General features: G+C 44.9%; 1 protein-coding gene across 3 annotated transcripts in view; it reads right to left on the bottom strand.

Moving 5' to 3' along the window:
- LOC137540851 (ras-related protein Rab-37-like) overlaps positions 1-14,134 on the bottom strand; it is an 88,647-nt gene that overhangs the window by 20,131 nt on the left and 54,382 nt on the right. For 2 of the 3 annotated variants that reach the window (XM_068262022.1, XM_068262023.1), the window contains 3 exons: positions 10,512-10,622; positions 7,975-8,016; positions 3,419-3,485 (listed from right to left, as the gene is read on the bottom strand). In XM_068262022.1, coding sequence (XP_068118123.1) covers positions 3,419-3,485; positions 7,975-8,016; positions 10,512-10,622 — 220 coding nt within the window. The remainder of the gene's footprint in view (positions 1-3,418; positions 3,486-7,974; positions 8,017-10,511; positions 10,623-14,134) is intronic. The other variant, XM_068262024.1, reaches the window with a different exon arrangement.

The raw sequence follows: 14,134 nt of genomic DNA, 5'->3' as shown, positions 1-14,134 counted from the left end.
TGAACTCTGGTCCCCTACCTCTTGCGTCCCTACCTCTCCCTCTAGATTGTAAGCCTTTGGGCAGGGTCCTCCTCCTTTTGTGTCCTACCTGATCATGCACCTCCATTACTGTGCATCCATGCTATGCATCTGAGTGAGCCTAACTTTTCTAATCTCCATGCTCCCCTCCAGAGACTGACTAAGCATTACCTTGTACTCATACTGTGCTGTGTGATCTGGTTTTTTTGTATTCCTGTGTTGTCATATTGCTGTATGTGACCCCTAAATATTGTCTGTAACCTAAATTAATGTCCAGCGCTGCGTAATATGTTGAAGCTTTAGAAATACAATAATTAATAATAATAAAATACTACAGTCAGAGCTAGAACACAGGAACACAGGGTGCTATAGCACATTCTGCCACTAGGTGTCAGGTAGCTCACGTCCAGGTAACAGGCACTGGGCATGCAAGAATTTTTAAGGGGCTTTCTAAAACACACAGATATAAAAATCTGTGTGCTTTAGCATGCTAACTAAAATCAAAATTAGGGAGTCTCACCAAAGAACTCCTTATTGAAAAGGTAATGGGTACTGAAACTGACATAGGAGACCTAGATACAAAGCAGCCCTGAACTCAAAACTTCCTCTCTGCTCTAAAAGAGAAGCAACATAACATTTGAAGAAAAACCATTAGTTACAGCTGAATCAAATCATACAATAAATCTGCAAAGTGTCTACTTCCTTCTTTCATGGAAGCAGACATAGGGTTAACAGCCTGTGTTTACAAATTAGCTGCTCTGCTGAGGCAGCCAGCTGAAATAGCTGAGGGTTCAAATTACAGTTGTGATAAGTCACAGATGAGGGGGAATTAGACAGGCTAAACTCTCTAAATATATTTAGGGTGCATTTTGGTTTTCTTTCTGTCCAGTGCAAGAGTTCAGGTCCACTTTAACCATTACACTATCCAGCCACTGTAGTTGAGGTATGGGTGGTAGGGGACAACCTGGAAGGTTAAGATTTGGATGGAAAAGGGTAGGTCGAGAAAAAAAACAAAGTCTTGTAAAAGTAAAACCTTTTAATGGCTAACTGCTAAAGTTAAATGATGCAAGCTTCTTGGGATCTAGTCCCCTTCAGGCATATTTCCAGATATTAGCTGAAGTAAAACGCTGATGCCGGAAAATAGTAAACGTGTAGATGACAGTTGTGCTGGTTGCGGTTTAGTAGTTAGATGTCAGGTGATCAGCAGGCTGGAGCCAGTGAGTTTATGCAAGCAAACATGAAATCTAGCAGATTTCTGAAGATCATGAAGCCAAGTCAATCATGTAACATAAGGAGTCATGAATCCTATTCCACAATTTAAACCTTCTGTTAATGTCTTAAACATTTTCATAAATTTGTACTCTGAAATCTTTCTTGCTTGTTCATTTTTGAAGTTACTCTTAAAGAGAACCTGAACAGAAAATAAAAAGTCAAAATAACCATCCACAGGTCATACTTACCTCCTGTGCGGTTTACTCCTTAATATTTTTCTCCTCTCCTGCGTCCCATTTGTCCACTGTGATTAATGGAATTCTCCATCCTCCATTTTAAAAATGGCCATTACCCCATAACAGCTTCCTGGTCAGCACACTGTTAAACTGTAATATCACCCGCTTGAGCCATAGGGAAAACTGACATTACCTTGCACATTCAGTTGTAACTGACAGCTGCTGATATATAACTGACAGCAACTGGTATATTTCATTCCTGACAAAATATTGTCAGAACTGGAAGGGATCACTGTAATAAGAAAATGGTGAGCTTCCGAGAGGAACGGACTGAGGTTAGTATGTAATATTCATTTGCAGTTACGCTACGTGTTTATTTTAAACAATTTTACTCACTTCAGGTTCCCTTTAAGAATAAATACTTTGAGATCTTGCATGCGGTGTTCTGGCTCACACAAGTGTTGGAAAAGGAAAATGTTTAAGACATTAACAGAAGGTTTTAATTGTGAAAGGAAGCAAAAGACAGGAGGAGCGCTCCGTAGTGTGATACCGTTTAATAAAATGAAAACTGCGCAATAAAAGATACACTTACTAGATGTGTATGAACAGTAGGCATTTAAAATTGGCATATAGCCCAGAATAAAAAGGACATCCCCTCTTGGGGATGTTAACTGACGAAGGCGTGGACACGCCGAAACGCGTCTTGACGTAACCTGCACACAGTCACCCCGAAGGGACACCTGTCATCCATTTATCATCTGGATCCTTGCTGCCGCTGGCCACTGCAGCTTCAGGTTTCGCTTCCAAGAGGGGATGTCCTTTTTATTCTGGGCTATATGCCAATTTTAAATGCCTACTGTTCATACACATCTAGTAAGTGTATCTTTTATTGCGCAGTTTTCATTTTATTAAACGGTATCACACTACGGAGCGCTCCTCCTGTCTTTTGCTTCCTTTTCCAGTAGTCCGCTCACAGCCGAGTGTTTGAGGAGCTGCCAGTGTGTGATCAGTCTGCGGTCCACTTTGACCTCTCACCTGCGTTAGCGCAAGATTGCACATCTTTAGGTTTTAATTGTGGAATGGGATTCATGACTCCTTATGTTACATGATTGACTTGGCTTCATGATCTTCAAAAAACCTGCTAGATTTCATGTGTGCTTGCATAAACTCACTGGCTCCAGCCTGCTGATCACCTGACATCAAACTGCTAAACAGTAACCAGCACAACTGCCATCTTTGTGTTTATTATTTACCTGCATCAGTGTTTTACGTCAGCTAACATCTGGAAATATGCCTGAAGGGGACTAGAGCCCAGAAAGCTTGCAACATTTAAAGAGGAACTCCAGTGAACATTTTTACTGTTGGCAGGTGATGTAGCTGCTGCATGTTTTTTTGGCAGTCCGAAACAGCTGTAAACAGCTATTTTCCACAGTGCAGCAAGGTTCTCAGACAGGAAACTGCCAAGAGTATGTACTTTTCTTGTTTCTTGTGGGAGTGGTTTCACCACAATATCAGTCATACAGAGCCCCCCGATGGTCTGTTTGTGAAAAGGAATAGATTTCTCATGTAAAAGGGGGTATCAGCTACTGATTGGGATAAAGTTCAATTCTTGGTCGGAGTTTATCAGTTAGCCATTAAAAGGTATTACTTTTACAAGACTTTTTTCTACCTGCATAATTTGCTTTGCTAACACGAAACAAACATTTTTACTACCATCATGATGGATAAGGGCAATGCAGTGAATTTGGTCAGGATTTATGGCCCAAGAATTTGTAATGTTCTTGTCAAAGTAACATTAGGCTGACCACACACAGCATCTTATTCTGCAACACCGGTGTAACCGTCCCCAACAGTAATGGGAGTCAGACCTTCACCATAGTCATGATCAAGTAGTCATAGGTGTTTCAGATATTTGGGGGGGGGGGGGGGGGGGGGTGTCATTAGTGACTTACCCTGTGCATCCCTGTAATAGGCATGAGTCACACTGCGAAACCGTTCCTGGCCCGCCGTGTCCCAGATCTATGGGATGACAATTGTAAAAGTCACAAAAACATACTGATATGGAGAGACTGATCATACATTTGTGTGTTTGAAGTAGATTTGCCTGCAAATGCATTTCCAGGAATATTCCACTCCCCTCCATCTTTATCATACACACACTGGATGGTTCTCGGAGGAGATCCGGGTGACAGAGGGTGGGAGTACGGTGGCCTCAGTGCTACGGAGAGATCCAGAGCGCCGGATCACCTCAACTGAGCCCACCGTTCCCCTTCTTACCCCTCCTGCACCATTGTGCACGGCATAGTCATCCCTCCATAGCAACAGAACAGGTCACTGGCCTATATGCTAATGACACATCTTGCCCCAAACGGTCACCTGCTGGAATCAAATCCTGATCCCCGCAGGTGATGAGTTAGGCGTGGTTCCCACTTAAATAGATGCAAAGTGACACGGTTAAATAGAAGACTAGAGGCCATCAGAAAGCGTGGGGCTTCCCAATGGTTTACAATAGACCAATATCCCCCCCCCCCCCTGGCAACACAGAGGATTTTCCTAGGTCCATCCTGAACAAATACTCCCAAGTTGCTGAGGATTCTCATTGGTCTTTTATAAACCAATGGATAGCCCCATGCTTCTGTCAGGCACTGATTTTTTTAGTTTATTTTTTTTACACATGGAAGCAGATCCTATTTTTTTTCCTCAACATTAAATTTTTGAACAAAAAGGCACATACAATGTATACGTACCAACACCACACATTAACAAAACCAGAGCACTCTTGCATTCAGTGAAACTTCACAACGATTCCTAGAGTACTTTTGTTACATTTATGCACAAAATACACAACCAAGCAAAAGGAAAAAACTAAAATAAAATTAAAGGACAAAAAAAAGAAAGGAGGAAAAATAAAGATAAACTATGCAGATCACAACATGGGAAGATTCATAATATGCACGTAAACCATCTAAACAAGAATCCCAATAGGCCTGAACCTAGGGCCCAATATACCCAGATAAATTCAAACTGTACCTTTGGCCAAGTTTTTCACAATTACATCCATACATAAAATCTTTCAGGGTTAGAATTAGGCCACATACACACATCAGACCATAGTCTTTGGAAAATGAAAGATCACAGACCAATCTTACCACCCTTCATGTAGTATGAGAGCCATACCTACACAGTCTTTTCTATGGAGCTGAACTCCACATCAGAAAAAAATCTTTGCAAGATGCTGCGCACACAGATTCTGTACAGACACAAAAGATCAGTATCTGCAAAAGATCTGTTCCTGCCAAAAATCCATTCCTGCAAATTGCAATGATAGTCTATGAGATCTGCAGATCATCATACACACATGATTTAACTGACATTCATCTGCAGATCAAGCAATCATCTGCAGATCTGAAAATCCATCCTGGTGGATCTGATCTGCAGATGAATGTCAGTTAAATCATGTGTGTATGATGATCTGCAGATCTCATAGACTATCATTGCAATTTGCAGGAATGGATTTTTGGCAGGAACAGATCTTTTGCAGATACTGATCTTTTGTGTCTGTACAGCATCTGTGTGTGCAGCAACTTGCAAAGATTTTCTTCTGATGTGGAGTTCAGCTCCATAGAAAAGACTGTGTAGAGTATGGCTCTTATACTACAGGAAGGGTGGTAAGATTGGTCTGTGATCTTTCATTTTCAAAAGACTATCGTCTGATGTGTGTATGTGGCCTTACCCTAGCCTTCCACTCAGACCAGACCTCATGAGAACAACCCAGGCTGAAGTCAAGGTTACCAAACAGACTCCAAGCTGGACCACTCCCTAACGATCCAGAGTTTAAGCAAGAGCTTTCAAATCTTTACCGAGTCCCCAATATTAGCGGGAAGCTGGGAAAAGTCAACCACAGTCCTACGAGTCCACAGTACTCCCGCCAAGGGCTGACCAGAGAGATTTCCAAATCTATCCAGCGAGCATGCCCCTTGGGAAGCATCCAGTGGAGAAGTTGGGCCAAGTGGAGCAGATCCTATTTTTTTATAACAGGACCTGCTTCTTGCGTTTCTCGGAGGTGTAGAAAAAAACATACTGAACAAGGACAGTTTCTATACATGTGGAAACCGAGCCTTATTGTACATGCGCAAGCAAAGTTTATAAGTGGGGCCCAGATATTACCTAGCCACAAAAAGCAGATGCCACTTAGAAAAAAAAAAAGTGAGGCTCTACCCAGCATTACTATATAGTTTTCCCTCATAGGAACTTCGGTGAGTATTTCTGGAAGACAACACAGAAGAGACTTAGGCAGGGAACACACTTGTCTTTCAGTTTTCTGCACGCATTTTTCTACGTACTTTTTCTGCACACCAAGTGTATTTCTGTGCAGGAAACGTGCATGTTTTTTCACAGAAGCTGATGTAATTGATAGAGAAAACTGACAAAATTGCAGTTGTCATGCACGTCAGTTTTTTTTCTGCGCGCGAAAGTGTGAACTAGCTTATTGATTAACATGAGTTCTCCGGTTTTCTGTGCAGAAAACGCGCATGAAAACTGTCAAGTGTGTTCCCTGTCTGAATTATACACCCACTCTCCACTCCAGCCTCATCATAACAGCCCCGCCCCATTCACCCCAACAACAGGTCTCTTCAGTCACAGGTAGAAACTGAGGGGGCTTCATAAATCAAAGCTTAGAGGCGATAGACATACAGAGAGGCAGTCAGCAGTTCGGCAAACACTTGACAGACACTCGCTGCTGTTTTGCATACAGTGCATAGAAACAAAAAGGTCAAGAAACAATGTGCAGGAAATGGCACATGAGATGAAAGACAATACAGCCAGCCCGCTCTCTTCCTGCCAACCTAAATATACTGAGGTTCTGGCACGGCACCATCTACACATACAAGACACAGCAAAACAATTCAGCTGTGGGCAGAAGCTCTGCATGCCTGCCACAGCAGTTACCACAACTCTATGGGCGACACACGAGACAATCTCAGCACATCACTAATCTGCTCAGATGAGAGATTAAAGAGCAACTGTACAGAATACAATGCAATAAAATTGCTCTTTTTTCAGTATTCATTTATAGATTTAGTCAGTGTTTGCCCATTGTATAATCTTTCCTCTACTTAATTTAACCTCCTTAGGTAAGCCGCCGTGGAGGATTGCTCAGGCCCCGCTGGGCCAATTTGCATAATTTTTTTTTGATACACGCAGCTACCACTTTGCTAGCTGCGTGTAACCTCTGATCGCCGCCGCTCCGCGCTGATTCGCTGCTACCCACCGCGTTATAGGGTGCCCCCCCCCGAGACACCGTGTGCTGCCTGGCCAATCAGTGCCAGGCAGCGCTGAGGGGTGGATTGGGACTCCCTCTGACGTCACAATGTCGATGACGTCGGTGCCATGGCGACGGGGGAAGCCCTAAAGAAAATCCCGTTCAGAGCGGGATTTCCTGATCGCCGGAGGTGATCGGAGGGGGTGGGGGGATGCCGCTCAGCGGCTATCATGTAGCTAGCGCAAAGCTAGCTACATGATTTAGAAAAAAGTTTTAAAAAATAGTGCTGTGCTGCCTCCCTGGCGGATTTAATTGACCGCCAGGGAGGTTAAAGGAGTCATCAATCAAAACAAGCCAACCCCCCCCCCCCCACACACACACACACACACCTTGGGCTTTCTCCAGCCCCTTGCAGCTGACATGTCCCACACGCAGCCGCCAGCTCAGGGTACCTGCCGGTGCAGTGGCCGACCTCTACTGCACCTGCGCAAGCGCCACTGTCAATCAAGTCCCCACTGTCTGCGGTGTACTGCGCAGGCACAGTAGTTCTGCACCTGCGCAGTACACTGAGGACAAAGTGGGCTTGATTGACAGCGACCTCAAGGTCAACCCTCTGCACCGGCGGGGACCCCAGGCCAACGGCTGAGCTGCGGTGTGGGACATGTCAGCTGCAAGGGGCTGGAGGAAGCCCCGGGTAACTAGAAGGGGGGGGCTTGTTTTGATTGATGACCCCTTTATTTTCTGACATTTATTACTGGTTTGACATCTTTATCCTAAAGATAAGGGTACTGAAAGTTCTAAAGCCAGTAGTAAAGATCTCTGGCCTCCCAGAATACTCTGGGGGGAGAATTCTGCATAATAAATAGCCTAGGCTAAGCCTCCCTGGGAGGGCAGGGCTGCATACCAATAAACAATATATAGATATAGGAAGTGTGATGCTGAAACCAGGAAAATTTACATAAAAGTAGACATCCTAATTGTACCAATTAGTATCCTAGTAGGCATCTCATACGGTATGTGAAAATATAGAACAGGCTGTCAGGTTTTTTCCACGCATGCAATTGCTGTTGCGAAAATGTGCATGAAATGGAAACTAGCTCATTCACAATCAGTTTTTATACAAATACAGAAAAGTGATAACCTAGCCTCAGTCCCATTGGTTTTGCCCCTTTATTGTTCCGCAGGGATGCCTTACCAATTCGGCTGTACATATGTGCAGTATAGGCGAGTTTAAAAGCCACTTACCTGCAAATTCACCCTCAGGTCATCTACTGTAATGATCTTGTTCTGGACAGAAAATAGAAGTAAAAGGCTGAATTTTTGTATTCTTACAAATAAGGATGAGCGCGCGAATGCGAAATGCATTGTTGCCTGAGGTGGAACTAATTCTGGCTGCGGCTGCACGTGGGCTGCAGATTGAGGTGTTAACTTGCCTACGTTACTGCCTCTAGTTGCTGTGCTCTGCGCTGCACTCCATCCTCCCAATACTTCCTCCTTCACAGAGTAAGTTCTTCTGTGAAGGAGGAAGTATGGAGAGGATGAAGCGCAGCGTGGAGCACAGCAACCAGAGGTGGCGACGTAGGAGAGTTAACCCCTCAAGCCACAGCCACCAGTAGTCAGGTTTGTTTACCTCCTGTGGAACTGCATTTTGCATTTGCCCTTCATCCTTAATGACAAACAAGAGAGGCGGATATTGATTACTGTGTAGAGTGGCGTAATCAGAAAGTTTATCTTATGTGATGTATGTGGTAGAGAGAAGGGTAATAATAAACAAGAAATAAAGTGAAAGGGCATGGTTCAGTGCAACAAGAAGTGTGAAGACATTCCCTGCCACCACTAGCCTCCACTTCTGCGGTCCGCCAAGATGGATCGCCTAGCCCAATTTACTTTGTGGGAACTTCCTTTTGAAGTTCTTGCAGTAAACAGAGCGGTCCTGCGCATGCATCTGCCCCACCCCCCTCTCCATAGGAAAGTACATGCCGCTCTGCAGGAATCAAAAAATGTGTCTGCACATCGATTGTTCCATAACTGCAAACCAAAATGTGGACCAGGCTGAACTGACATGCGACTAGATAAACATGGGTACATATAATACTGCTCCTGCTAATAGCTATTCTGTGGTCCATTTTTATTTCTTCATTGCAGGGGAAACAAACAAGTGTTCCATGCAACTGATGCGGTCAAACAGCAGCTCTCCTGAAAGTAAACAAGACTAAACACTTCCGTTTGGTTGCTAAAACACTACAGACAACATTTTTGTGCTGAAAAGTATGAGATTATTGCTGATTATTTCAGATTCTATTATTTCAGACCATTCTAGCTCATGGCTGCTGTTCAGCCCTCAGTCTTAAAAATTAAGCCTTTAAACTAAAAATAGGACTGGAAAACTCAAAGAAAGGTCTATTTACTATTAGTACTACAAATACAGTTACAGTAATTCTCACAAATGTATGCCTGGCGTTCTATTAAGATCGCCAGGCAGGCTGCGGGAGGGTTTTTTTTAATAAAAAAAAAAAAAACTATTTCATGCAGCCAACTAAAAGTTGGCTGCATGAAAGCCCACTAGAGGGCGCTCCGGAGGCGTTCTTCCGATCGCCTCCGGCGCCCAGAATAAACAAGGAAGGCCGCAACGAGCGGCCTTCCTTGTTTTGCTTACATCGTCGCCATAGCGACGAGCGGAGTGACGTCATCGACGTCAGCCGCCTCCGATCCAGCCCTTAGCGCTGGCCGGAACTTTTTGTTCCGGCTACGCTGGGCTCAGGCGGCTGGGGGGACCCTCTTTCGCCGAGCGGCGGCGATCAGGCAGCACACGCGGCTGGCAAAGTGCCGGCTGCGTGTGCTGCTTTTTATTTGAGCCAAATCGGCCCAGCAGGGCCTGAGCGGCAGGCTCCGGCGGTACTGGACGAGCTGAGCTCGTCCAGACCGCCCAGCAGGTTAAGTTAAAGTGTACCTGTAGGGAAAAAAGTGCCTCAAATAGATACTCACCTCAGAGGGAAGCCTCTGGATGATCGCCCTTCCACCCCACCGTTCCAGCGCTGGGACCTCTCCCCCATAGTCCTTGACAAGGGCTTATCGACTGACCGATGACACTGCGCAGGCTGTCTCACACCTGCGTTGAAGCATGGAGACCCTCAGGCTCTGCTTTTTCTGCCAAGCATGAGCAGCTCAATACTACTGGGCAGGCGCAAGCTATTATGCGCCTGTGCAGTGTGGCCACACTTGTTCACAGATGGGAGCTTAGCCACAAACTTTCAGAAGGTCCTGGCAAGAAGCAGTGGTGTGGTCTGGAGGAGGACGTGGGAAGACTATGAAGGATCAAGAGGCTTCCCTCTACCGTGGTAAGTATCTAACTTTTCCCTTTTCTAAAGTCACTGGCTTTATTTAAGTTCAAAAGTGCAGTGACCTCCCGGTTCAGGTTACTGGGGCAGCAGACATGCTTCCATCCTAACCAAATATAATCCCAGAAGTGTTTTTTCCCTCCCGTTCCTAAACTGAAGCCAACCACTCAAAGATTTCCAGTAGCCTATTCATCAGCAGACAGTATGGCTAGACCATGATGAAGAGAAGTGATCTGGGAAAGACTGGTGGATGGCCAAAAATAAAAGCAGATTAGCAAAAGTATAGGAATAGTGAAAAGCGGATTGGTAGATAAGATGAAGGTCTTCAGCAAGCTCAGATATAGCAAGGCCCAGGCCCAATACAGCAATGATGTGCTCAAGGCACAGAGGTATGATAAGATATGAGGAATTTTGAAGGCCATATGAGCTAAGAGGGATCCTCACCCGGAAATCTATGCCCACTGTGGCCAGGAAGGTGCCCGAGACAAAGGCTCCATCTTTAAACTGGATAAGAAAACAAGTCTTGCCGACACCAGAATCTCCAAGCAGCATCACCTGCGAGATAAACATCAAGTGGCATTAATGTCACGCCACAAATTTCTCCTGCCATGGACTGGTTATAACATTAGAAGGACAAGCACATCACCATCCCGGAGTTACAAGAAGAGGCGAAGCCCAGAACATAAAACTTCTGCAGTAGTGCCTGCTAGAAACCCACAGTGTTATGGATGATGCCTCTGGAAAGGCCAGGCAACCCTGAAATTCAATGTGAACTGCTAAATAAATATATTAAAAAAATAAGCAGATACTTACTCAAGGAGAGGGAAGGCTCTGGGTTCCATAAAGCCTTCCGACACATTTCTTGGTCCCCATTCCAGCTCTCTCTGCCTAGGAGGCTTCAGAAGACCGAGTGCTCCTGAAGACAGGGTACTCCATACTGTGCACGAGTGATCACCATCTCGCATGCGCAGCTTGGAGCTGCCCGTCTTTGGGAGGACTCGGCTCCCGAAGACTTACAAAGTCCTCCGCAGCGGGGGATTCAAAAAGGGGGAACCAGCACTTAACGGAGGGGACTCGGAAGGTTCTATAGGACCCAGAGCCTTCCCTCTCAAAGAAACAACATTTTCAGCCTCATTTCTTCTATCCTATAAGTTCCTATACCTGTTCTAATTTGGTCTGGATTACTGCAGACTTTTCTAGTTGCACTGCCTCTGTAATATATCTAATCTTTTCTTTGTCAAGCTTTTGTCAACCCAGGGAGGAATGGGCTGTCTCTGTTGTAATGAATGCAAGTTATGCACGCCCCCTGCAGGCTCTGTGTGCTTTGTTTACTCCTCAGTTTGTGAGGCTGAGGGGGGAGGGAGCTGCCTGCCACATGCTGAGAAACTGTGGGAATCGCAGACTGGAGTGCAGATAATTCACAATGTAATAAAAACTTGTGGTATACTGCAAATATTAATAATATATATTTACTTTTATATACATTTTGAGCGTGCATAACCACACCCACCTGTAGCACAGTTAAGCATATAAATGAGTGAAGCACAGAGTTCAGTCAGTAGCTAGTAGAAGGTTACCGTATATTCCGGCGTATAAAACGACCCCATGTATAAGACGACCCGGTGTATAAGCCGACCCGGTGTATAAGCCGACCCCCCAACTTTTCCAGTTAAAATAAAGAATTTGGCATATACTCGCCGTATAAGACTACCTTTTTCACAACATGCCTCCTCCATCCTCCTGGCCCACCCGTGTATACCTTTGCAAATTACTGTGTGCCGCAGTCATCCAGGGGAGGGAAAAAGAGATCAGGGTTTGATTTTTAAGAGCGGGGTGTCAGTATTGTGGTAGACAGAGCTTACCGGGTGCAGCAGCCTTGGAGGAATGGTCCGCTCGTGTCCTCGGTTCTATGTCCTCCACTGTCCCCCTGCATCATTTATGTCCACGTCCCCTGTGTTTGAAAATTCAAAGCTGCAATACCATAGCAACTTGCGAGCAGCCGCTCGAGTGGGTAACACGGCAGCTTCCTGATTCCGGGTCACCTGAGTGGTGACTTGCATAGGAAGAGAAACGGAATTGTGGAGCGCACGTCACCAGTCAGGTGACCCGGAATCAGGAAGCTGCCGTGTTACCCACTCGAGCGGCTGCTCGCAAGTTGCTATGGTATTGCAGCTTTGAATTTTCAAACACAGGGGACGTGGACATAAATGATGCAGGGGACAGTGGAGGACATAGGACCGAGGACACGAACGGACCTTTCCGCCAAGACTGCTACACCCGGTAAGCTCTGTCTGCCACAATACTACCACCCCGCACCTGACACCCGGCGTATAAGACGACCCCCCACTTTGCAGAAGATTTTCAGGGTTTAAAAAGTCGTCTTATACGCTGGAATATGCGGTAGGTGTTTTTAATTTCCTTTTTCCCCCATTTAGTTGACTCTTGGGCTATTGGAATGGTTCCCACTAGAACGCTAATGAAAACTAGCACTTTTGCATGGTTAGAGTAGGACTCACCAGATTGGGGACACTTTAGCGTAGTTGGTGAGCTTAAAAGTGTTAAAGCGTAACCAAGAGCCCCTGTCACTGTTATCCTGTTGTGTGCTGCAGCCCGTGTGTGCGTGTAATTATATACATACATACATACATACATACATACATAAAGAGGAATCCAGGAGATCACAGTGACTCGATTGGTATGTTTTTTATTGTACAAATCGGACAGTACAGATTCTCTTTAAAGAGGAACTCCAGTGAAAATAATAAAATGTGTAATAAAAAAAGTGCTTAATTTTTAAAATTATGTATAAATGACTTCGTCAGTGTTTGCTCATTGTAAAATCTTTCCTCTCCCCGATTTACATACTGACATTTATTACATGGTGACATTGTTACTGTGGGCAGGTTATGTAGCTGCTCCTAGCTGTTTTGGCCGTTGGAGACAGCTGTAAACAGCCATTTCCTGTCTGTGAACCTTGTTACATTGTGGCAAACTGTCAAAAGTACCGCTGTCCTCAGAGCTTCTTGTGGGAGGGGTTTTACCACAATATCAGTCATACAGCGCCCCCTGATGGTCTTTTTGTGAAAAGCAATAGATTTCTCATGTAAAAGGGGGTAACAGCTACTGATTGGGATAAAGTTCAATTCTTGGTTGGAGTTTCTCTTTAAGTATCTGCTTCATTTTTTAGCTATTCCCAAAGACTTTAAATTAACCTTTTCCAATTTTAAACTATTGTTAAAAAGGACTTCTGACGAATTTATGGACTTGCATATTACACTTCACGGTTATGAAAGTGAAGCCCGTTTCATAGCTTTTTATTAGTCTCATATTTTCTACATAGTGGGAATACGTAATATTTTGTGTTGCTGTAAGTGCCTAGCTTGTAGCTACGACTACAGAAATGGGGCAATACCCATACGCAGCCTACTAAGTGCACCCCGTGCACCCACAAGGCCGTGCACAGCAGCCATGACCAAGAGCATTCCGGGGATGCAGGGTTTGGAGAGAATGTGAACTGTGCATCCCCAGGATGCTCTCAGCCACAACTGCTATACACAGCGATGCTGCACAGAGAGGACATGTAGATATTGTGCATGCGTCCTGGAGAACCCACCAGAGTTCCAGAAGAGGCCTACAGCAGCAATAAAGGAGGTAGGCAGGACACAATATGGAGCCTGGAGGGATCATGAGGTAAGTATGTCTTAATGCTTTCTTCACCATCTCAGTACATAGGCCACAAGGATCAATCCTATCCCCTCTGCTGTTTGCAATCTACATGTTGCCACTCGGCACACTTATCCAACGACATGGCCTGACGTACCACTGCTACGCCGATGACACACAGCTATACCTGTCCTTTAAACCTGGTGGAACAGACCCTACCCCAAAAATAAACTCTTGCTTAGCTGAGCTACAGGCATGGATGAATGATAACTGGTTGAAACTGAATGCTGACAAAACTGAGGTCCTGTTTGTCCAAAGCCAGTGCCCGCCATCAAAACAGCTCTATCCTAAAGCAACACCAATCAGGATTGGGAATTCAGACATAAACAGCTCCAACTTTGTGC

This window comes from Hyperolius riggenbachi, chromosome 12 (genome assembly GCF_040937935.1).
Source record: "Hyperolius riggenbachi isolate aHypRig1 chromosome 12, aHypRig1.pri, whole genome shotgun sequence".
Lineage (NCBI taxonomy): Eukaryota > Metazoa > Chordata > Amphibia > Anura > Hyperoliidae > Hyperolius > Hyperolius riggenbachi.
This window is presented reverse-complemented; position numbering and strand designations above follow the sequence as displayed.